Consider the following 25,540-nt stretch of genomic DNA (forward strand, 5'->3'; position numbering starts at 1 on the left):
AAGGCGCAGGAACGTAGAAGACATTTATTGCAGATTATTATTGCTGTCACCAAGCAAACTCCAAATGCCGACGGAAATTTGCACTTCGTGCGCAAACTTCTGTGAGCAAGACACCGAAACATTATTTTTTTATTCTTGAATTACTAATCAGAACTTGAGACGTGTCGTTCTTTTTTATTTTTGCATGGATCAGTTTGAAACATTGGAAAATGCGATTTGAACTGGTACCTCGAGTATCCTGGAACCGATGAAATTAGCCACGTGTGCGTTCGTATTTTCACTTTCGTCATGATTTTCTTCCATGGACAGGTGGGCCGCAAGCTCAACATTCATTTGCGACAGCCTGGGTACAAGACTTCGGGGTGTAACTAGTGAAACAAAGACTGCATTCAAAACTGACGTCACATCCGCTGCCATATTGTTCTGTCTTCCGGCGAGCTGTGCGTTGCACAAGGACCGCTAGCTTCGCTCCGTTCGCTACGTCCTCTGTAACATCTTTTAGGTCATATGTTTCGTGCACTCTCATTGGCTGAAATTCCGTCAACCCTATTGGCTGTGGGGGGAAACATTCCGCCTGCCGGTTATGTAATTCTCCCAGAAGCTCATTGGTATTAATTAGAGGGTAGAGTACGCTTCCTGTAGGTTAAGTGGAAGATGGTCATAAACACACGTTAGTAGGTTCAGGTAAGTGTACTGTAAGATAGGTTATGACCGTGTCTTGTGTGTGAATTGCAGGCTCGATTAAATGTAACAGTTCATAACAGTACAAGACGACATCCGCAAAAAGCGTCTGCACTCTGGTGAGTCTTCCGAAGATATTTCTTTTAGAAGACATGAATATGCACCTAGACGACTCCTTCGTTCTACCCAACCTCTTACCCACATCTTTTTTCTTCTCTCTTTCTCCGCAATATAACTAAGGTAGCCGCAGTAGCTTCCGAAAGTATCTGGTCGTCTGCTATATTGTTGACTACCCACAATGCGTATGAGGTCACTTGCCAGTGGCCTTGGTACTTGAGAAGAAAGTAAATATTATACATGTAGTAAATACTTTAGTGTCTGAGAATGCGCATTTAATTTAACCTCGTAGGTGTTTATGCGCTACGCAGATCGAACGAAGACTTGTTGACCGGAAACCTAAGCTGCGAAGTTTATGGGGTTAGTTGTTTATACTTTGACCGATTTTCAACAACGCAGCAAACAACGATTGTACACCTCAGCTGAGCTTATATACTGTCACACGGCATGTACGTCTTCAAAATAAATGTTTCTCCTGTCTGTGTATTTTCTTCATCCACACCGGAGCCTGGGAATCACCATCATTAGCTGTACTTAGGCATGGGAGGAGGAGGGTGCAGCGAGCTGGCATATACACTCCCTGGGATGGAGAAGCACTTACAAGAGAAATGTACGTGGCATTTCGTATTTGTGTGGATTGACAGGTTCAATCAGTGCACAGAGGTGAGCTAACAGGATCGTTTACTAGGATATTGCCCTTCCTTGCATCCGGTAGAGGTACATGGACTAATTGCGAACTCTGGAATACACGTGACTTATTAAGGAGTAATGTTTGTCGTTTAAATCTCGGTCAAACGCTAATGACATAGTGTATTAACACCACAGTGTAAGCTAATTAATTGCCTTACTTCCACTTGACGAGAAGTTTCAAGTAGGAACAGCAAGTCTTGTAGCACCTTCAGTAATCATACTGTAGATTCTATTTTATCACCAAACAAAAACCACCATTTAGAAGCAAACAAAAAGACTGTTGTCAACACGTGTGATAACAGCGCGGCACTGAACAACAAACTGTCAACATGACCTCATTATTCCCGAGAACAGATGGCAGCAACATGTTGTTACCGATTGCTTGCCAAAATTTAAAGGACATTGTTTAAACAATCGGTGTATTCTGGGAATTTTTTCGTCTGTGGTACTGTGCCAGCATTGTTGAGCTGCCGCTTAAATGAAGAGACAAAGGTTCTCTTCTTGTGGTGTGGCCAAACAGATTCATGAAAGTGAAACAACCCTTCACAAGTAACTACGCAGCATGTCTGCCTCGGCTGCCTCCCCTCCAGTGTAGAAGCTAAATGTGTTCTTCCCGAATGTTCAAGAGACTCGGGTAACAGCCCTCGTGCGAAAGAGATGTCTACTGACTGGACTTCCAAGCGCGAGGTACGTATCCTTGTTTGCTGTTTGCTAGAACTGTCACTCCACGATTTTAATTGAAACATTTGCCTCTGTTGTGAATTGTTCTTCAGTGCCTGTGCCAAGTCTTTTCTTCCCCTAGACATTTTCGTCCTTAACGTCTCTATATCCTGCTCTTCACTTTTACCTTCTTGCTTAACGTTTTTAACCATTTTCATTGGAACTATTCCCTGCCAAACACATATTGAAACCCCAGGCTGCTCGAAGAAATTTTTTCCAATTTTTCTGTTAAATGAGTTTCTTGTTAAAAAAAAAGCTATAACTCTGCTGTCTAAGAAACTCAAATACATCTCTTCTTTTATCCCTGTCATTTATGCCTTTCCTGTTGGAAGCGACTCTTGCTTCTAGATTTTTCTCTCACTCTTCGCGACTGTGTGTCTCGATGTCTCCCATCCTCAGCCCAGTCTCCCAGCTGCCCTCCCTCCTCCCCCTCTCTCTTCAGCTACTCACAGGACGACCTTGTCCACTTCATTTTGTTTACAGACGAATAACACTTTTTTTGCGCAGCATTGCTATATCTGGAGCCAGCAGCAACATCTTAGAACGAAGAATAAAAGCATAAAATCATCCTCCCAATGAGCGAAGTTTAGTGTACTCCTTGAATAGAAACGAATATTCCAGACAATGTCACTAGAGATCGGACAAGAGATGCCGTTTGAACACACATACATACACACACATGTATCATCACTGCTGCTTTACTGATGAGATGTTAAATAAAATGCAAACAAACGATGCAAGTATCAACGACTCGACATCACTGAGCGCCAACGGCAAATCCCGGACACATGTCCGCCGAGGGACACTGAGCGCGCGTGCGATACCGAAATCGTCGTCGTTTGTCCTCGCCCCTGACTTTGTTGTGCGACGAGGGAATTTATGAAAGATTATTCCCGTCGCATGTATTCAATTCCAGCAAGAGGTATAAAATGTTGTTGACACCAAGTCCGATTCGTAAAAAAAAAAATATTTCAATATTTTAACGCTTTTAACATTATGTAGTTTGTATTCAAAGTTATAAGAGATCCAAATGGATGTTTTCTCATCTTGTATATTGAATTTCTGAATAAACACTTGACATTAGCAAACTTATATGGGTCCAGTAAAGGAGATAAACCTGAATTATTTTACCATGTTTTTACAGATCACTCTTTAGTTACATTAACATTCACAAAACAATAGTGCAAACGACATGAGCCTTTCTAGAAATTTAACAGCTCCTTGTTAAAAGACAAGAAATTAATAGAGTAAATTAAAAATGTAATATCATTATGCATATAAAAAACCCTCCCTGTGTATAACTTTGAGAAAATTGGAGAAATACCCTGGAAAAAATTGAGTTTATTGTTTATGACAAGCTTTTCTTTGAGATCCCTCTGTTGGAGGTTAGGGGCAAAACTATCTCATATGCATCATTTAGGAAGAAAGAAGAAACGAGAATAGAACAACTGTTTGATATAGCGAGATTGGGAAAACAAAAACTTTGAAATGTAACTAAACTGAAATTGAAGATTTCAGAAAAGAGTTGCAAGAATTAAGAAATAAAAGGATGGAAGGTGTGGCTGTGAGATTTAGAATGAAATGAGTCATAAAAGGAGGAAAAACTACCAAAAGTATTTTGCAATTTGTAGAATAAAAATTTTATTAATAAATCAAGTGGTTACTTGGATAAGGGAGATGGAAACATTATTATGGAGCCAGATGAAATTTTAAAGGAAGTTCAATATTTTTATGAAGAACTGTACAAATTTCTACCAGTAGATAATGTGAAAGTAAGTAGCCTGCTACATGATGTCCCTGTGTTAACCAGTGTGAAGCATCAGAATCTTTGGAGGGCATAATTACATTGCAGGAGGCTGGTTCAACACTAAAGAATATAAAAAATAATAAAAGCCTAGGTCCAGATGGTTTTACTGTTGAACTGTTTTTTATTTTTCTTTGTGGATATTGGAACTTTTCTTGTTAGAGCAATTAATGAAGGTTTTGAAAAAGGCCAGTTATCAGTCTCAAAGGCAAGGCATAATTACTTGCTCCATTCTGGCAAGATGTGATGAGACATTATAAAAAGTTTATCCGCAAGTGCATTCCAACATGTAGTGAAAAACTTCTTGGGGAGCCCATCCACTTTAATAGCAATATTATTAGAGGCAGAAAAGTTGTATACATTAGGAAATGGTTGGATTCAAGAGTTAACAAAAAATAGGAGACCTCACTAATGTTGAAGGTTCATTTCTGACTCTTGACAAATTCTGTTAGGTATCCTGCCTTAACTAGCTTGGATTCCTTAAACTACTTTCTTTTTCAGTGATCATTTGTGGACTGCATTTGAACAATGACTAAAATTAGACACAGCTAAAACTTACCTGGACATTCCCGCTCCATCCTGCCAGCTACTTTTAGTTTCTGTGAGTAGAATCTTCAAAAATAGTTTTTCTAGGAAATTCGCAAATGTAGTTCTACAACTATTCAGGCTGCTTCCAAAAAAAAAAAAAAATTGTGAATTTCTAGAACATCTAAATGTTCCAGCAAAGATACATATTGAATGACTAGGGAAGGGTACAGTTATTCTGAAACTTTTTTAACCAATTCTTTTACTGCTTCTTAACCGTACGTTCTGCTTCGGTTTCGTTTTCTCTTCCTTGTAAAAAAGCTCCACATTTTTCCGAAGTAACCTGTCTTAACTGTCACTAACTCGGGCTGGTCAAGCTCATGCCAGCTTTCAAGGCCGTCGCACGTGAAGAGAACTAGATTCTATCATGCAAGATATCTTAGTTCTTGTGTTTACTTCAACAAAGGCCATCACTGTTGTGAGGGGGAAAGGGTGGTTGTGTCCGTGTTAGACTGAACGACGAGACATCAGGACCATGTCGTCGTCCATGGCTCGTTTGCAGTCCTAAACATACGGGGCCAACCTGTCCAAGAAATCGCAGTCGAAGATACTTCAAAAGAAACTCTTGATTCAGTTTTATACAACAGTGTCCACTTGCATACATGCAGGCAAATCATCGACACTCGCTGACTAAAGGCGACACACGCTCGCTTCCGTAGCTCCCTGTGTCATTCCTCTCCGTTCTTCCTCTGTTTGACACTCTCATTGCTTATATCCAAAGCGTGGCCGACACTGAAAAGTCAGGTGAGGTTAAATACCTTATTCTAATTCTGGCGAGGGTGGGGCGCACAAATTCCTAACGCCTATCAACTTTCCATTATCACTTCGCAGAAACCGGTGAGTACAACGACAGTTTTCTTTGTGATTTTACTTCTGAAAATATTTCAAGGGTCTGTAACTCATGTGATGCTGGATAAAGCTGTTTTACAACAGCCCTTAATTATAATTTTGTTTCATTTAGACGCCATATACATGACCAATATTTTGCACTTTGTGAATACCCTCTTTAAGCAGTTGTTCTCCACTACCTCAGTTCTCTTCTCCGTATCGGTAAGTAGAGTCCATGTCTGACATCCGACAATCAGGATCAGCCTACCATCGATGGAAACGGCAACGAGGTGGTGGTGGAGAGAACCAGTGAGGAGCGCAGTCGTTACTGATACAGGTCTCGACCGATCTGTTTACAGGGCTAGCTGCCTTGTTGTGATGTAACCTTAGTTGCTGACTCGGTTTTAAACACCTTTTCTCCCCCTTCACCCTTTCCCTTCCACCGACCAATCCTGTATAATGTTGCTGTTGCGGCGGATGTCCATGGTCCTGTCTCTGGCCTTATACTCTTGGTTTGCCCATAGTCCTCTGCAAGTGAACCACAGCCGACTGGTCGCTCTGGTGGTGAACATGTGATACCCTGAGGTTTGCTCACGCATATCTCGGAAAATGTTTGCTATCATCAGACGAAGAATCGCATTGTCGCTAACAGAAACAAACAAACAAACAAACAAACAAACAAACAAACAAACAAACAAAGCAAAATGTAAGTATGATGAAAATATTTAGAACTTTAATACGATAAACAAAGAAAACAAACTTGCAGGGTTTGAATTTGTAGGCATCGGGAATTTATTCCTTGGTATAATTGCCTAACCTAGTTAAGGAACCGAAAGGTAAAGTTAATCTAAATTCCTGAGTCACTGAAAAAGTAAACAACTAGCGACTGGCATAGCGAGAATTCTCGAAAACAGCAAGATTGTGCATGTTTTTTCCAGCTAAAAAAACCATGAAAATAAACCTGAAAAAATTAAGCACGAAACAGAAGAAAGTCCGATTTATTCATTCTGAACAAGTGGTGTCTGCTCTCAGTTGTTACACAACAGATATATTGATGTTTTCATTCGGAAATAAAATTACTCACGAGGTTGTGGGTGGGGTAGTAAACCCAAAACACTTGACTGATTCATTTAACATGGGGAGAAAACACGATCGAAAATATTGACTGAGATGTTTCGTTTTTATGACAGCTATTATTCTTACATTAAGAAATCAACAAAACGGCATTTACCAAATAATATGTACAATCATCATCCAGTTTATTTATAAGGCCTCGAAATGTTCTGTTATTTTCTTTTTTAAATCAGTTAAATACAATCTGCGTCACCACACCTGGGGTCCCCATCCGATTAATTACTAACTGAGAATGAGGTTTGCGTGAGTTCAGATTTCAGCCGCTATCTGCACGTACCCGACTTAATGTGATTGGTGTAGACTACAGGCTGGGTACACATACATGTACTTCATGTGGTATTAAACTGAACATAATATACTCCTGTACATACAGGAAGGTATAAGTAAAGTTTGCATTATGTTTATTGTAACGACAGTGAAGGTTCCCCATAACTGCACGAGTATCAAAGATGTGCCTGAATGACGGTTTCTTTATGCATGTGCTGAAAATAAGTTTTTAAAAATCATTTTTATACATTATTCAATTTCATCGCTTCCAGTAAATTTTTGTCAAACCTTCAGGCTATAGACAATTACTTCAACAACTTTAATTTGACGCCATGTCGCAATTTCTGTTTATTATCAATGTTGTTATCAATACTGGCAGTTATCATATAATGTGCACTGCGGTGTCTACCTGACAAGACATCTACCATTTAATTAGTCATGTGATATACACAACATTGAAACAATTGGAACAACAAAAATGGTGGAGAGAGAGATGATTCTTCATAAACAAATCCCTGAGAGGTACATCAGCCCAGCTGACTGTCAAAGTTCATAAACTTGAATCCGTAAAGATTATCGGTAAAATAACGGTCTACATGCCCTAAACCTTAGAAAAGCAGTTTTAACAGTTCTGATGTTAATGGATACAGATAAATATAAATTTTACAGCAACAGTTGGTGATCAAGTTATATATTTTAATTTTAATAATAATATTAATCTTTATATGGCGCTTTTCCAACGGTTTGCTCAGAGAGCTTTACAAGTAATATGCAGAAGTAAACTGAAGAACCATGCACATATATTCACATCTAACAAACACTCGTCCTTCTACAACAGAAATGCCCGTTCATACACAAAGTGAACAGAGACAGGTTGTGGACACCCAGGACGGTCACAGTGAAGTCGCCGACAAGATGTCTTAAGCTCAGACTTAAAAGATTAATCAGGGTTACTTCTGCATCAAGCAGGACATCCCTGAGCATACCTGAGCATACCTGAGCAAACCTGAGCAAACCTTAGCATACCTTAGCATACCTTAGCATTAGCTGATTGTACCAAATGAGGGTGACGTGGACTGTGGTGTTTGTTTTCGTGTGCTGGTGTCGTATTCAGAGCTTGACATCCTGCTTAATATCCTGAATGTAATCAAATCCGGCTGGGGATGTACGATGCAGATGTATGCTCTATCGTAAGTTGATGTCATGCTGGGAATTTTCAAAGGAATCGTAGCAGGGTCATGATCAGGTCTCCATGGCCGACTGTTTCATGGCTGAGATTCCTCTTAACCTTCTGGTTGTTGTGCCCCACTGTGTGTGACAGATGACAAGGTACGTTAACCTTACTCTGTGGTTAAACTATGTCCCTTTGGTGCTGTTCGAAAGAATTTCTTTATCTAATTTTTCTTCAAATTTTAAGCTGCGGTAAAATGATTTAGAGTAATACTTGATATTACTTGGCATTGTAGTCCTTACTCGACTAGCGTGGGAATTGTAGTTGCCGTGTTTCTGTTTTATTTTTACCTGTTTGTCACGAAGGGATGGGCGTGCCTTTAAGGCTAGCGACTACAATTCAGCGACTTTTTTCTCCCATTCTTTGAAAAAGTCCTTTCACACTTCCGTGTGTTTGATGTGGCCCCAACCCATGAAGTGTGAAGCAATAACTAGTTAGATGCTTTCATTAGTGATAAGAGGAGCTCAAAGCAAGGTCGCCATTGTCATCAGTTTGATCTTCCAAGCGTACAGTTCTGACACAACCCTTTCCTTTATTAACTACCCTCTCACCCCACAACCCCCTTCTCTACACACACATCCAAAACCGATTTCAGCGACTTACTGTTGGTGAGTCCTTTTACTTCGACATCATGATTTGCTTTGAAAGCATTACTTACAGCATCTGGCAACGACAGGACCCTAGGCTGAGGTCCTAAACAACAGACGAACTGTTCTTGAACCCTGATAAACACACACACACGGAACACATGATGTCAGTGTTTGCCGTCCTGCACACCACACAGATAACATACTCAGAGCAAACAAACAACTCACACCCACATTCCTCGACTCACTGTGGCATATAGTCACAAACATCAATCCCAACGTGGGCACAGTCTTACTAACTTACTATTTATTAATACTGAGTCAAGCCCAGGTGCTCAGACAAGGTCACAGGTACACTCCTCGAGTCCTTCCCAACTGAAGAGTTCGCCCGTGCTACGGCTGGGTGGACGCCTTCATCCGGGGTGGCGGTCTCGTGTCTCTGACGACGCACACCTGTCGTGGAAGGGTGCTGCTGCCTCTACAATCGCACCCAGGTATCTCTCACACTCCCAACATCGCGACACCGGTGTCAGTCATCGCACTAGGAGTGGACTAGTCTAACCAGAACATGTGTTACTGAACTGCTGGCAGACCAATTTTTTCAACTACTGAAACGAGGCAGGTGTATACACAACTTCCGGTTTACTCACATTCTTTGCTTATGTTCACCGAGACTAACAACGGAGAACTTCGTAAGAGGCTAAGTGCTGGTCTCGGCAGACAGCAATCCACTTATACACGTCCGTGGTCTAACAATGTAGATAAATGATTAGCTATGCTCGGCATTCTGTCTTATCATACTTACTGATCCCTGAGTGTCACGTGGAATGTACGGGACGCACGAGTGTTAGAAAGAGGTGCCTGCACTTTATTTTCTCGCCCGTGTACTTCCTACGGTGGAATTGAACCAATGCCTGCCGTCCTACGTGTCAGGGTCATTTTTCTGGAGAGTCAACTAAATATCATACCGAGTGATACATCGCCATGACAGGAACCTAAGTCTGATGCAGGCTCCTCAATGTCAAAGATTATCGTCTGTGGTTTTGTGTGAAGCACTTTTTAAACGTGAAAATAAAAAATAAGATTCCTGTGCTTCGTACTTTGGTATTTTTAATTGTAATCATCTTGAGCACAAACACTTCGCGACTGACTAGCTGAAAGACTAACGGGCTGTTCTTAAGGATCTACTGAAATGTCTACTTCCGAACATTGGTAGAAATACCCCCACGTTGGGTTTTGCGAGATACGACACTTTAACATTGATATTCTCACAGGCATGTGGTGGACCGTGGATAAGTCATGTTCACACGATGTCCCCAGAATGACAACCCTCGCCACTGGATGACACAACGACCTTAGCAGCCGTCGTCGACCTGTGTCTGAGACGATATTTGAAGTATATAAAGTTTAAAGTTTATTGGCACATGATCTCGAAGATCATTTAAGTCAAATATCATTTTCTCTTTGAGCGTGTCAACTACTTTATTTATTGAACCACTTCCTCCGCAGGTCAAAGGTTGAGACTAAAATATAGAAATCTTGCGCCGATGTAAAACTATTCATTTCATTAACAATTCGTAGCTTGAACTTTTGCTAGCTCCGCTTTAGCACTTTCCTTTTTTTGTTTTTTGTTGTTTATGTTTTTCACGAAGTCAAAGGTTTGCTTACTGTTTCAGTAAATTTAAATTTTGAATTAATTTTCTATACCAGTGTTATGTTTTATTCTCCTGTAACCTTATGGAAACAGGTTCGGGGCTACACATTATAAAAATATAAGTCTCATTTAAACATTATTCTTTGATCACAAGAGTTGTGCTGTCGATTAAAGCATATTAATTGGCAGTACTGACCTTCCTTGCTTGTTAAGAGATTTAACGGATACACATATGTCAGAAAGTAGTGCTGTGATTACATTTCGTTGACTCTTCATCGCCAGGCTTCGTCCAGCAACAAAGATGGCGCAGCGCGCGCCTGTAGCGAGAGGACTGGCGATAATAGATAACGAAGGTGAAGGAGCTGTTGACCATCGCACTCACACCTTTAGCCGCTGCCACGACTTCAAATGTGTTCTCGTAACGCCCGCCGAAGTTAAAGTCGCTGACGAGAGAAACCGTTATAATGAAGACGAGCTGAGGCGCGGCCGTGACGATGTGCAAGCATGAGACAAACACCAGCATCTTGGTCAGCGCCCTCTGCTGGCCGGAACTCTGGCTGCTGCTGGAGCTGGTGCTCTCCCGCCACAGCAGGGCGGCTTTCAACCTCACCACCGTCACCGCCGTTGCTACAGACAGACCTACGAATATACCAAACGGTAAAATAGTCAGCAGAATGAGTCTTTGGATGGTGGTGAACAGAACTAAGTTCTCTTGCCAAAGTTTGGAAGGGAGCGAAGTCCATCCGATGACCTGATCGGTGTGGTTGTCTTTTATGGCCACCACGTCGTAGTTGAAGATGTTGACGATGAAACCCAGCTGGGTGATGACATAAATAACGGCTAGCACCATCCCCGTGGTGCGCGTGCTGATGATGGAGACCGCACGTAGCGGCATCATGACACACACGCACCGCTCCACGGCGATAACGAGGCTGATACACCCGGACATGCTGTACATCTCGACACTGAACCACTTGGTGTACGCCGACGTCTTATGGTAAATTTCTTTTCCTAGCACCTTGTCTTGAAACTCGACAAACGGTCCGATGACTGACTGTACGAAGAGGAAGGTCATGTGGAGAAGATCAGCGAGGGACAGACAGAAGAGGCAGAGGTTCATGGGGTCGCGGACTCCCTGGCGCCAGAAGACGACACAGTTGAGGACGTTGGACGGGATGCCCACCAGAAACAGGACAGGTTTTACTGCACACTGGGTAATCGTGGTGAAGACCTCGTAAGTCTCAAAGCTAACGATATCCTCCGACTGGCCAATAACTACAGCAATAATTTCTCCTTTAGAATCGGTGGAGTTTGGCATCTGACTGAAAATTTCCATCCTTCCTAAATAGCAAGCACATTGAAAATCTCCACTGCTTTTGGAAGGAGTATTGAACTGAATTTCAGGATAGTGTTTAATTTGTGTTGCGAGAGAAATATCTGAACTTACAAATCATTCGTTAAGAACTGGGAATTCAAAGAGTCTGGAGGTTATATAGGGCAAGGGTTTGTACTCATGACACTGGCAGCACTTTTTTTCCACTCCACACCGTAATTTCCACTCCAATTATGATTCGCCATTGACGCATGTCTTTTTGGTTTAAACATTATGCAATCCATTTTCTAAGGTTCAGTGTTTCTTAACAGACAAATATTCACTGAGCGAAAAAATTATTAGGTAGAAAATTACTATTGAGAAAAGATCTGTGCAGCTTGTTATAAACAGGGAATTATAGTCCCTGCGCTTCCTGTCTGTTACTGGAGAGCGAAATGTATCTTTAGCGAAAAAAATAATTGGCATTAAGAGGTAATTGGTGGGGAGGAAATTATAGCTTGTGTCTGCAGCGTGCTTCAAAATACATTACAAGCCTCGAGGCTTGTTAATTAAGTGACAGTAGTGCGACAGTAGTGCGACCATTTGCATGGTTTCTGTTATTTACACACCTATATTGTCGAGAAATATAATTGTCTACTTTCTCTCCTTCTAAATTTTTTTACACTGCTTGAGGGAAAATAAAATTGATTTCTTGTTATCATAATTGTAATGGCAATTGTCATATTCGATTATACATCAAAAGGAGCTCGCCATAAAGAAGTAAGGAGCTGTGTAGCTGCGGGGATACTGTCCTCTTGAGAGATGTCTCCGCCATAGTTTCTGAAGTGCGTGTCGTTGTCGTTGTCGTTGTTAAATGATATTACAGCGGTTTGAAGATGAGCCGTTGCTAAACTGATGAACATCAAAACGAGACAGGAAGAGATATGCTTTTATTTATTTGTTTATTGTAAACCTGTCTGAGACAGTTGAAGTAAACGAAGCGTTACTGAGCACGTGTTCTTTTATAGACTAATTTTGAGAAGAGATATTTTGTATGCTTGACTGAACATTTTGCAGCAACGATGTACACATTTTCAGATGGTGTGAGGTAATATCCCTACTGCCAAGTCTGACTTATGTATAGCATGTCTGTAGATATGTGGTAAGAAGTGCTGTTTATCTTTTCTTGGCAGGACGTAGTAATAGCAAGGACTGGAATGTAGCTGAAGAAAAGTACAGGTGAGCAAAGGGTCATAGAAATTAAAAGATCAGAGGTCAGGGTCAAATCAACGTGCGGTGGCCACGTCAGCTGACCAAGGGGCGTTAGTTCCTATGGCAGATCCGAGAAGAAGAAAGAAGTAAAGATGTCGCGTGACATGGTGTGAGGTCACGTGACGTAGACACTATAAGGACTGGGGGGTGGGGGGGGGGCAAACCGAACATCGCGACCAGGGACAGAGATAAGAACAGACCCCACCTCACTCTGGTATTTATTCATGGTTATCTTTTCTTATACCTGCATGCTTAGGCCTTGCATCTATCATACTGATGTACCCGGTCGTGCCTAGCAGAGATGAGCCAAGTGACATTAAGTATTCTCTTTCTTCTGTTTGTTTTTATCGAGGAGTGTCTTCCGGGTACGACAAGCCCAGTTATTTAGTGGATATCGGGGAAAACCAGTCTTGATAACTGAAGTGGTCCTGTTACAACACTTAGAGAGGTTGATAATATCAGAATTACACCTCAGACCAAGCCCTGGAATGTTCAGTGGATTCATTACCTCAGCGGATCGCACTGGAGTGACAATGGTGTCAGGGTGTTCCCAATCTGAGAGTGATGTCCCCTCGCTTACCTGGCTGGTCGTATTTTTGTTTTGTCTGATGTCTTCCTGATGTCTGAGTCTGACTTGTGATTGTGTGTGTTTTGACGCCTGCCCTTGTGGGTTTGGAATGTTCTGCCTCCTCCGTGTCGGTGGCTTGGGTTCGTTTCCGACCTGCAGACTTGACTTGACGATCGGCGCAGTTGTGTGAGCTTCATGTCTTCTTGACCTTCTGTTGGTCAGCGAACGTTCGCGCGTGCTGGACTCATTTGTCGTTCCAGTCAGACCTGAGCCCATGCTGGACTTGTTCCATTTGCTGTGGAGTGTATTGTGGCTTGTGTGATGTTTTGATGTGTGGACTGCGGGTTGTTATTCGTGCTGTGTGTGGACGCTGAACTGTAGTGACACGGTCCGCTGAACTCCGACATTCTGTCGTCACTTTATTTTGACGTCACTTTATTTTGACTTCCTCTCATTTTGACGTCACATCACCTGCATCGTGTGTCATGTGTGAAGCGCCTTGAGCTGTCTACATGATGAGACTTTACAAGTCAACACATTGTTTTTATCCCAACGCTGAACCACAGGTGCAGCATCCAGAGCGAGCTTACAAGCACAAAGACCAGACTGAATAGTTCGAGATTTTTATTTGTACAGATATGCTTTACATATCTGCCTAAACAAGGTATTTGTAAAATACTTATTTTATAAACTACGGCGTCTTATGCGCAGCCATTTGTGAAATATTCGATCGCAAAGTAAACGTTTTGCACCTGTGATCGACACGAGACAGAAAGTCTCACCTGAGCTGTAAGATTTTATCATACTCCGGAGAAAATTTTTTATGAACTTTCCGTAGATGTAAAGGAATATTGCTAAAATTTGGTAAGTGGTAACTAACGGTGTGGGTTTGCTTTTAAAGATGGCAGCCTGTGACCACACGCTGAAGCGGTGACGTATTCCCCAGAAGCCCTCGGTACCCGCGTGAGACAGGCAGGGCCGCCTAGAGCCAGCACGGGCCCCGGGGTAGATGAACTCTCCGGGCCCCTTGTCATTATAATCCTAAATTATTATCCCAGATCCTAGTATATAACAATAAGCTTACAATTCGATTTGTCAATATCTGCATTTCATCCAGTAAGGTAATACAGACTGCAAACCTTAGGACACGTGCACTAGGGTGTAAATCACGACTTGAGCATTGCTCTGTTTACACGTGAGTGGTGACTAAATGAGGAAAGTGACATTAATGAGGAAAGTGACATTAATGAGGAAAACGGACATTAAAGGAGCCAAGTTGTAGTACCCCACTTTATATGGAAAAAATCCCCAGTGTGAATAATGTTACGTCAACCTTTCTTTAAAAGAAAAGAAAAAAAATCCACTGACCAAAGTCGGGCCTCCTTCACAGCCACTGGCCCGGGTACACCAGACCCTCCTGTCCTCAACTCTCGTCAGGCCTGGGGACAGGTTACATCACTACGCCCATTCGAAGAGTCGTCTGCCGGTGGAAGGTGAGAAGAATGAAAGGTCAGCGAGCAGTCCAACAACACGGGGAACTGAGGTACTGAGTTCTTCCTAGAAACCTTAGTATTCTTCTGTAGCCGATCGTCCACGACTAAGCTTACGGTCCTTGTACTACAACTAATGTCTTCTCAGTTTGTGGTGGTTGTACTACAACTCTTGTCTTCTCAGTTTGTGGTGGTTGTACTACAGTTGCTGTCTTCACAGTGATATACACAAACATATGTATCAGTGGGGAATTCAGCTCAGGTTACCTGCATTTGAACAAAGGCACAGCAATGTTACCTATACTTATATGTTCGATGTCTCACAATTTGTGAACCTTGTTTTTCAGCTACATTTGATACAGCAGCGTGTATTCCAAGCTCTGTCCGTCCTTTTACTTCAGCCTAAGTTTTGGATCAGGTCAACTGCAGTTTATAAAGTATTACATTTCTCAAAAACTGGTTTTTTCTGTTTCAGCAAGTTTTAATTCGAAGCGTTAAATAGTGTTATAAATGGTTTTAGAAAGTTTCGTGCTTTTGTATTTGGTATGAGCTTTCAATGAATTCTGATGATGATGGAGAAAGGATATGATCTTGGTGCACACGAGGGCTGCTGACTGTTTCATTTGTGAAAAGGTGTGTAGGCAAAAAGGCTACACACATAAAAAGGTACCCAAATGAAGCGTTCAATCGTAGCTCTTGTGGATAAACAAACTTTTTCTTTCCCAGAAACTCCTCGCGAAGATTATCAGACGTTTCTCCCAACTCCAACAGCGATGTAAACGTTAAAACACCGTTTCCCTGTTGTCCACCACTTTTCTCGATGGATGAACACCCATAACAGGCGGGTGAGGTAGGAAATAATTTGCCAGCACTTCATAAAGACACTTTAAGTTTTCACTACTCTCTAGAGTCTAGACTAACGTTTATTTCCGTCTGATACCGTTGTAAGCAGCTAAACCGGCTGCCGCTGCCTACACTTCCTGCAGTACACGTCATCAGATTGTGAGCACCACCTTAAGACCTGTTACAAAGTTCTTGGGACACTAAAAATAAACACTGGGTATAGTATTGGTATTTCACCTTGGACAGGTTTGGTGCTAATCAGGAAAACAGAAGCTTCCTTCTTCCAGCACTCTACATAGTAACAGAAGGGAGCAGACTTTCCTTTCGTGGGGGTCCTCTTTGAAAAACTAAATCGAACAAATAAACAAGCTAACAAAGAAACAAAACAGTATGGTCACTAAACCAACTCGTGCCCCGATGCCTTGCCTGATGTATTTAGGCCTGGGCCAAGGCTACCTTAGTCTGATTGTTAACACAGGATCACCTGGGTGAGCTCCATGTAGCATCAGTTAACACAGAATTGCTGTGGTTCAACAGTGTTACTGGCTTGGTTTTTTAACATCGATTTGAAAGTATTCGTACAAGTTTCAGAGTAAAGTTTAATAAAAAAAACTCTCTGTGTCATTGGCATGTATATGATGTTTACCGATAAGCTTGCAAAGATAGAACCAAGTCTGGACATAATGAGCAAAGGAGATCCGAGGACGGAACCTTGCGACGTCCAATATTTGAATGTTGTTTTAATATTTAATGTTTTTATCTGCAGCCTTAACTGTGAAACATCTCACTAGAGAATGAGTAAACTCACCTATGTAAGACAAGCTATTTTATCACAGTGCCAATGACATCAAAAGTGACAAAGTTACTGACAAAGGATTTTGTATTCGGTTCAAATGGTGGATACAGCTGAGATCACAGTCATGAGCAGACAAATTAATGACTACACATTCCCTGAATGTTTTAATAGAGTAATTACAGGTAAACTAAAATGACTCGTGCAAATTATAATTAGGAAAAAATATCTAAGAGTTGCAAAGTTTAATCGCTTTCAGTTATTTTTGACAGACTGGTCATTTGACACTCAACGGTAATCCTTGAGACTTTCCTTAACACAAACATGATGATTACTTGGATGAAAGACTGAGAAACAACTCTAGCGAGCAATGGTTTGTTGATTAATAATAAAGCTAATTATAGTTGACATTGACCGATCCAGACATTCATGAAGAGGTCATCAGAAGATGATTAAGACAGGGGGACTTCTTTGTGGGACTTGGTGATCATGTCCCAAATCTGCGATCCCGCTACAGGAAGAAAATTACTGAACAGTGAAGAAAATTACTATACAGTGAACATTTAAGCAGAGAAATTGGGACTTAATAAGGACTATTCAATGCCTGCACTGTTGATGTCAGTTTTGTCGAAAAACATGTCCAAAACTAGTGGCCGTTCTTGACAGGGACACTAGCAAGCACAGAACAATTCATTTCTTTACCAACCGTTCGACCAGCGAAGAAAAATAACTTTGGCTTTAGAACATATGTTGAACAGATGACTAGTGTATTTAAATCTTTGTATATGACCACTTACTCTTTTCTGTAAAATTTTCCGTCCGACCGACAAAGGGAGGTAATTTCCACCCGAATAACATGTTTACCTGCCGACTGCAGTATTTAATCTTTGTATTTTTGTATATGACCACGTTGGTTAGTTTGCGGGCGACATGTAAACAACAGCAAGACCTTGGCTACAACCGCCAGTCAGTGCGACATGACTGTGTTGATGCGGGAGGCTGGGAAATGAACCAAGGCCCTTCACTATCAAGCTAGCCTACCTTTCCTTTCCGAAGACTGGTTTCCAGTCTGTTCCACCAGCAACACAGAGCCCGCATCTCGCGCCTGTAGCGAGAGGACTGGCGATAGTAAATGGCGAAGCTGACTGAGCTGTTGACCATCGCACTGATCCCTTTAACTATGACTACCACGCGAAATATATTCTCGAGGCGTCCGCCGAAGTTAAAGTCGCTGACGAAGTACACCACCATGATGAAGATGAGCTGAGGCGCGGCCGTGACGATGTGCAGACATGAGACAAACACCAGCATCTTGGTCAGCGCCCTCTGCTGGCCGGAACTCTGGCTGCTGTTGGAACTGGTCTTCTTCCGCCACAGCATGGCGGCCTTCAACTTCACCACCGTCACCGCCGTCGCTACAGACAGACCTACGAATATACCGAACGGTAAAATAGTCAGCAGAATGAGTCTTTGGATGGTGGTGAACAGAACTAAGTTCTCTTGCCATAATTTAGAGGAAGTCAAGCCCCATGCAATGATCTTTTGGGTATTGTTGTCTTTTATGGCCACCACGTCGTAGTTGAAGATGTTGACGATGAAACCCAGCTGGGTGATGACATAAATAACGGCTAGCACCATCCCCGTGGTGCGCGTGCTGATGATGGACACCGCACGTAGCGGCATCATGACACACACGCACCGCTCCACGGCGATAACGAGGCTGATACAACCGGACATGCTGTACATTTCCAGACTAAACCATTTTGTGTAGGCTGTTATCTTATTGGAGATCTCCTGACCCAGCACCTTGTCTTGAAACTCCACAAACGGTCCGATGACTGACTGTGCGAAGAGAAAGGTCATGTGGAGAAGATCTGCGAGGGACAGACAGAAGAGGCAGAGGTTCATGCGGTCTCGGACTCCCTGGCGCCAGAAGACGACACAGTTGACGACGTTGGACGGGATGCCCACCATGAACAGCAGCGGCATGACAACGCACTGCGACAGCAAACTGAACAGCTCGTAGGCTTGAGAGCTGACGAGATCTTTTATCTTATCTGTATCTAAAGCATCACTGCCTTCTTCAGATGAGTTTGTCATCTGACTGAGTTGTCCCATATGGACAGATAAGTTTGTTGCCTGATTGATATGTGTTATCCTGACGGCGAATCGTTGTTGCACCTAAGTTTGTAGCGAATTATTTGAGGGAGCTACATTCTCCTAGTACAGGAACCTCTCTGTGACCCTTTTGCTGGGAATTTAAAGAGTGAAGTTTTTAAAAATATAAAATTAGAGGAAAGACAATCTCTCTCCACTCTTTGTCTTTTAATATTATTTTATGACTGCAATTAATTTACACGCAGTGGGCTTTTTTTGGGGAGATTGCTTTAAAATAAGAATTTATATTGTCTTCCTGTTAATCGATCATGCTTCTAATCTCTTCTTAAAATGAACGACTTTGGGTCCCCTTTGAATTAGATGAACATTTCCTCTAAAATGTCTGATTTATTCTGTCAGAGTAAAACTGGCCATTAAAACAAAAGATGCTGTAAGTCGGTTCCGGACCTTTTGAAGTCGTTTGGTGCTGCAATTAGTACAATTTACGAGCTTGATTAAAGAGAAAATAATCAAACACGCGCCGTGAGGTGTAGGGCGAGCATTTCCCTTTCTTTTACAAATAATTGCATCTATAATTATGAGAAAAATAAATGTGTAGGAATATAAATTGCTGTACTAATTTTGTTTCCGGAGTTTGATTATGATTTTTCTCTTTCTTTTTGTCAGTGTGTTTGGAGAGAGATGGGGCTGAAGGAAGAGTTCTTCAAATATAGGAAGACGAATTAAGATATTAACTTGTTTATAGTGTTCGTATTGACTGACATTTTATATCCTAGTTTTGGCTCGCAGCGGTAAAACAATAGTTTGTAAAAGAATGGGCAATATTGATTACTTTAAAACAGTTAAAATAATTTATAGCCTTATGAAGTGTAATTAGGATGGTGTTATTTTATGTGCTGTTCCAAGTGACATTAAGGTTCTTTTGTGTAACTCTTAATTCCTCGTCAATAATCAAGCATAGGAACGTGTCGACGAGAAATTTCATATTTTTCACTGCGTGTAGCTTCTATTTATTTATTAAAAAAAAAAAAAAAAAAAAAAGGAGACCATCACGATCATGTCTACTACATGACGCACCCGAAGTAAGACAGTACCGTTGGCCACCCTGGCTGGACTCTGGTGATTATATAAAGCTTCAAAGAACGCAGAAAAGTGTGTGTGGTTAAAATCAACATTTAGCACAGTATAGCAATATGTTATCAAGGAGTCTCGATCCCATTTGTGAACTCTGACATGAATTTACCATTTGTAAAGCAATCAGAGGCCGGCTGTGCTGGGGAAAACGCGCTAAGTAAATATACTTTGTTATTATCCTTATTTTCAATATTGTTGGCTATTTACACTAGATGTAGGGCAATCTTCACTTTAATTTTTAAATAGAACCATTAATTTTAGATGTCAGAACGAAATATTTATAGGACGAACGCAGACACATTATAGTAGTCGACCGGGAGAACAAACTAGCTTCGACATTTCTTGAATATTCGGAATGTAAAAAGCCATCAGACAATTCACAGTATCGTGGGAGCGCTTGTCTGGGACAGTGTATCCCTGACAGGTTTTCCCCTCCACTCTATTAAACATTAATTTTAATGAAAATAATGATAAGTGTTTTCAAGCAACAGCTGTCCAGTCGGTCGTCTGCTATAAGAAAGAGATGTGCGGTTTCTGTGTGTAGAATACAGTCAACTGAATACTGGGTGTGGGGTAAACGCACACTTGTTTACTGCTTATTGTCCAAGCATAAAAAAATGACGAAACTAATCATCATGAATGATAGTATCGGTTTGGGGGCGAAATGACCGGTGACTTTTCAATAACGGCGACTGGGAGATCGAAGCCTGTCCTACACATGTTTTGATGACGTCACGTGAAACGGCTTAGTACCCGAATATTTTGAGTTACTTACTTGATGCTTTAATGCTGTTACTGTTCTCCCTAGTTATAGCGTGAAAAGGGGGCAAAGACTAATTTAAGTACACTTTATTGATAATGAAGTTAGGACTAGATAAACCTTTGCTAGCGAAACAAACCAATGAGAACACCTGCATATCACGTGATTAGCTTGAACGTGGCGACATTTAAATGCCATGTGGTGTATACCAAAGATAAGGTCAGATATTTGTATTTGTGAATTATTTACTACTGTAGATATTGAAATTGGTGAAGCAGTTTTCATGTATCGTATGAGAACTCTTAAGTCCAACATTTAAATCCAAGGTTTTGGACATTAGCTTAGTGATTGTCACTGTAAGTGCAAACATGATGACCTCCATGTTAAAGTGCATAGGCTTTGCTAAACAATGCACCACGGCTTTCACTGTATGGGTGAACGTTTGGTTTGGCTGTAAAAGTACACACCTGCCCCGCACACCATAGATAAATATAACTTCGTGTTCGTTCGAACACCTGTTGTGAATGCCAGGTCAATGTGAGTTCATTACAAGTAGGAAATAGAGTCATGCAAAGATTGTAATTTTATTATCATTTCTTTTGTTCAGTACAATGATATAACTACCATAATTATTGTTCTTAACATACAACAGTTCATTTAAAGTTTATTTGGCTTATATGACATCTGAGTGGCAGTGAAACCACATAGTTATAAACAGGAGCATTTCATAGAGATAAAATCCAGAAAGAACACACTGTAAACACTGAAAGTAACAGTTTATGTAATTGTAGCTGAAACATATGCTGATCAAATTCAATAAGACCAGAAGAGGAAGTGGTGCATAATTTTTTGTAAGCGCATTCGAGTGCAATGCTGTTGTAAACTTTATATGCCATTTCTCTCATGCTATAAGCATAAATGTCAATTAGGAAACAAATGTGACTGAGGGTACCAGTTGTTGATGCTCCACTCAACCAATGTGCCACACCAACACATGGTAAAACATCAAATTTAGTTATATGACTTCATAAGGCATGGGCCGAATTTTAACCGATGCTAAAAAAAAAAAAAAAAAAAAAATGAAATCCCTCTCACCTGACTCATCAAAGGCAGTTCATTAGCTTCACACTTCATTCTTCAGTCTGCTCAGTTTTAGTAGGTTGTTCAAGCATTTAATTTCTTTAACTCACTTCAGTTTCATTTCAATATCAACAAATTATCTATAACTGTTTTTAATTAGCAGCCACGAAAGCACCCAAAAATACCTTGAAATACTCAACAGCTTCTGTAAACTCCATCTTTGACAAGCGTAGACTACTGTATATTATCCTCCAAAAACAACAAGCCATCATTGGACAGGAAAGATGTAGTTAGGTAATACACAACATTATCATACGTTCCCAGCCCAGCATCGCTGTTAAAGACCAACCTGAATGGTTTGCATTTTTTTCAGATATTAGTAGATACATGTATAGGCGATATAAAACTGACCTGTAACATTCAGCCTCCAGAACTCATCCATTAATTATCCGCTACGATTCGCATCTGATAACAGTGTACTTCGTCATGTTGGTACACCATTCACAACATTGCCTGCAGTCAACATTTATCAGAGAGAGAGAAACGATGAGCAACAGATCAGATTATTCGGACGGTGATAGTCTGCATTTCTCGAGGTTCTGAAAAACTGCTACTTTAGCACGAGAAATGCAGAAGTGCTAGCAAATGCCTTTATAACTAGGGCTTCATTCTTTGTTCTGGAGAGCTAGTGCCACACTTTCTCCTTAGTTCGTCTCTTCCTACTGAGATTTTTAAAAAAAACTGACCTAGATGTTTAATGTTGGGATCATGTGCTGACCTAAATCAGAAAAGAGACACAGATGCAGAATAAATCGTGTACTTCCCCTAATAAGTTATAATGTAGAATAGTGTAGGAACCAAACAATTGTAGCAGTCTCTGAATTTAACTTTGATGATATAATATCTAATTTTACAGTAGGTTTTTTTTTCCCATTGACGGTGACATTTAATGTTCATTGTATTTTCAGTTAGTGTTATGAATATTGGTACATCTTGTTACACCAGCACAGCCTTAGCCAAAGCATGTGTTTGCTATTTTTAGTCAACGTATAGTGGTATACATCATTTCTTCCTCCTGAGTACAAACATTCTTAGTAATAATAAGAGGACTTGCACATAAGGCACTTTTATCTCGTCTGACAAAAATAAATGCCTTTGGATATGCACACAAAACAGCTCAGATATGAATATTGCAACATGTTGCAGTTGAAATCTCCAACACCTGAGGGCATTTTTAATTTTTTGCAAAGAAATTTAGTGTAAGTGTTGAGGGACTCCTTGCTTTTCGCTGTTCCACGTTTGTAGGAGGCATGGAGTAGAGATACACATGGGTGGGGTTAGTTCGCGCATACGTGGATGGTTGGTTGATTTCGTGCAATGTTTGTTCTTTCACGGCTTGACAATGACGAGTCCTCGCGCACAATGTTTTCGTGCGAATCTATTATTTAAAAAAAAGTTTTCTTTCGCTTGTTTCTTTTAATTAGCAAACTCTTCGAGGTTAGTTGTCTTTAAAATCTTCCGACGCTGCAACCAGAAGCAAGCATTCAAGACATGGCATTAGTGGTTTCGTGGTAGTGCAAAAGATAATTAACTCAAAACTGTTAACTTTTTGAATTATTATTCAAAATAACGAAAAGGAAGTGACGTAAGAATGGCCGCCATGTCAGCCAGTAACATAACGGCACATTGCTTTGTGTTGTTCCCGATGTTACTCGGTCTTATTTATTCGTACCTTTTACGATAAAAAAAAATTATAGATTGAATGAAACATTGTTTAGACCTGTCACTTCTCGAGGAGCTTAGGGCCGTAAACGGAAACATGCATTGTTGACATTAAACGAAGATATCAGTCTGTCTCTCCACGAGCGAGTAATACACGTGCATGTTTCTCAGTCTTTATTCGCTTGTTCGCCCTTAGTGTGACATCGTCGTACGCTCTGTGGGTATTCAAAAAAAATTATCTACAAACTTTTCACCACCGACATTCCCCGATCAGGTAACATTGCGTGCAAGTTTTAATTAACCAACCCTGTTATCAAGGACTAGAAGACCAGTTTGACCCTGATCAGGTCGCCAATACTAGTTCATTGCATTTTGTGAATGAAAGGACAAAGTATTTTGTGTATTAGAATCCAAACTTATGCAAAGTCGGCTTTTTTGAATAGAACTCTCTTAGTCATAGTTATCAAAGTTTGTATCTTTATGGTAGAACTTGATTATAAGACTAGAAAATAATAATAAAAAAAGTGAACTCACAGCCCTGTATGGGCAAGCTCATGTGCTTTATAGTAAAAAGAGAGATATGCACAGACACACAAATGCACCAGAATATGCAAATTGTTGTCGGTTGAATGACATGTGAAACAAAGATTATGTAGCCTGAAGTTGCTTCCAGCTTGGTAGAAGTCTTGTTTTATGCTCATTGGGCTGCCTGCAAAATAACGAGTTCACAAGGCTGATACAATCTTTTTTTTTGTTGTTGTTGTTGCAGCTGCAAGACCAGCTTGTGTAATGAGAGTTGTGGTGAAGTGTAGAGAAGCAGTAAATCAGAATGCTGCAAATAAACTTGCTTTAGAAGACAGTGCCACATTTTTACGATTGGAATATTTGTGAACAGAGCTACACAGCTAAAATTGTGTTATTCATGGATGGAGCATTTCACATCTCAAGTGAAGAAAATGCAAGTTCAAGTCGAAGAAAAGATGTGCTGCGTAAATACCATTTTTTGGGGGAACATTTGATACTAATGTCTGTTGTTGGGTTGCTTATTGTAGTTCATCAGAATGCGCAAAACACTTTCAGAAGGACGGACCAGTTATATTTGAACCTGAAAGTACCTGCTGAAAAAAACTATGTGAGTAAAAATAACAGATGTGGTCACTTTCTAAAACGAGTCAAGAGATGAGTCTAAAACTGCGCCAAATGTAGTTTTTGAAGGTATAAAATCCCTACAAAACAAGACTGTTCAACAGAATTTTGGGAAGTAATTCCTTTGAGTTTTAAAGTACTCGTAGTGATGCCTGTGACACGATTCCTTCCAGACACTTCAAGAAACCTGGAACAAGATATGGCCTTTGTTGGGTATCGGTTGGCAACGCTTGGGGCACTTCCTACAACATTTCCAGTGTCAAGGCTAAAAATTGCTGATGCTGGATTCTATTACCAAGGTGACAGTGATGAGGTTGTGTGCTACAGGTGCCAGGCACGACATAGAGGCTGGACAAATGCAGACAATCCTTTCGTAGTGCACCGACGAATCTCCCCTCAGTGCCAGCACTTAGCTCAGCTGAGTGTCGAGCCAGCTGCTATCAGCGCCGTACATAATGATGTGACTGATTCTAGTGCCCGTCATCGCACCATCTTCAGTGGGCTAGACACTGACAACACGGAAGATGGTGAACCTAGAGTTTCAACTGGTCAGCCTCAATCAGTGTCTATTGATGAGACAGGAAATACCGAAGATGGTGAACCTAGACTTGCAAATGGTCAGCCTCAATCAGTGTCTATTGATGAGACAGGGAATAACACCCAAACGGCCGCTACTGGGCACAGTGCAACCTCTCAGGGGGCTACCAGTAGGTCTGGAGCACCTGGCCAGGCAACAGTTGTACGGACTATGTTCCCAAGCCCAGCACTTGACCTGGGAGGAGCAGTCTACCCCATGTACCAAGATATGGCCAGCAGAAGAAGATCGTTTGTCAACTGGAATGAAACGCGGGCTCCTCCTTTGGAAGAGATTTTGCTGAATGGAATGTTTTATGCAGGTGAGGGTTTTTTCCCCCTTAAACTAGAAAAATACTTATAGCACGATAGATATTTATGTGGTGAAATATAATTGAGCAACGTATTTATTGTTTCTGGGTCTCCTCATT

General features: G+C 41.1%; 3 protein-coding genes across 12 annotated transcripts in view; 1 reads left to right on the forward strand and 2 right to left on the reverse strand.

Moving 5' to 3' along the window:
• LOC112565553 (E3 ubiquitin-protein ligase XIAP-like) overlaps window positions 1-25,540 on the forward strand; it is a 45,736-nt gene that overhangs the window by 1,041 nt on the left and 19,155 nt on the right. Inside the window, exons 1-2 of one of the 8 annotated variants that reach the window (XM_025241060.1) lie at window positions 553-684; window positions 24,160-25,432. In XM_025241060.1, coding sequence (XP_025096845.1) covers window positions 24,685-25,432 — 748 coding nt within the window. In that variant the 5' untranslated portion in view covers window positions 553-684; window positions 24,160-24,684. Of the gene's footprint in view, window positions 1-552; window positions 685-780; window positions 801-841; window positions 2,176-4,536; window positions 4,614-8,028; window positions 8,156-20,749; window positions 20,808-23,527; window positions 23,665-24,159; window positions 25,433-25,540 lie in introns of those variants that run through there. The other 7 variants (XM_025241063.1, XM_025241056.1, XM_025241058.1 and 4 more) reach the window with 7 other exon arrangements.
• LOC112565555 lies at window positions 8,034-14,110 on the reverse strand. Of its 3 annotated transcripts, none has more exons than XR_003099435.1 (2): window positions 8,661-14,110; window positions 8,034-8,134 (listed from the first exon to the last, which is right to left on the reverse strand). XR_003099435.1 is itself a non-coding variant. In XM_025241064.1 (2 exons), the coding sequence occupies exon 1, from the start codon at window positions 11,632-11,634 to the stop codon at window positions 10,534-10,536; it is 1,101 nt and encodes a 366-aa protein (XP_025096849.1). In that variant the 5' UTR covers window positions 11,635-14,110; the 3' UTR covers window positions 8,166-10,023; window positions 10,495-10,533. The 3 variants fall into 3 exon arrangements, 1 of the variants encoding a protein (XP_025096849.1); XR_003099436.1 differs by lacking the exon at window positions 8,034-8,134 and having other exon boundaries at window positions 8,166-8,779; window positions 8,949-14,110; XM_025241064.1 differs by lacking the exon at window positions 8,034-8,134 and having other exon boundaries at window positions 8,166-10,023; window positions 10,495-14,110.
• On the reverse strand, window positions 17,609-18,694 carry LOC112565938. The gene has a single exon (XM_025241841.1). The coding sequence runs from the start codon at window positions 18,692-18,694 to the stop codon at window positions 17,609-17,611; it is 1,086 nt and encodes a 361-aa protein (XP_025097626.1).

This window comes from Pomacea canaliculata, linkage group LG6 (genome assembly GCF_003073045.1).
Source record: "Pomacea canaliculata isolate SZHN2017 linkage group LG6, ASM307304v1, whole genome shotgun sequence".
Lineage (NCBI taxonomy): Eukaryota > Metazoa > Mollusca > Gastropoda > Architaenioglossa > Ampullariidae > Pomacea > Pomacea canaliculata.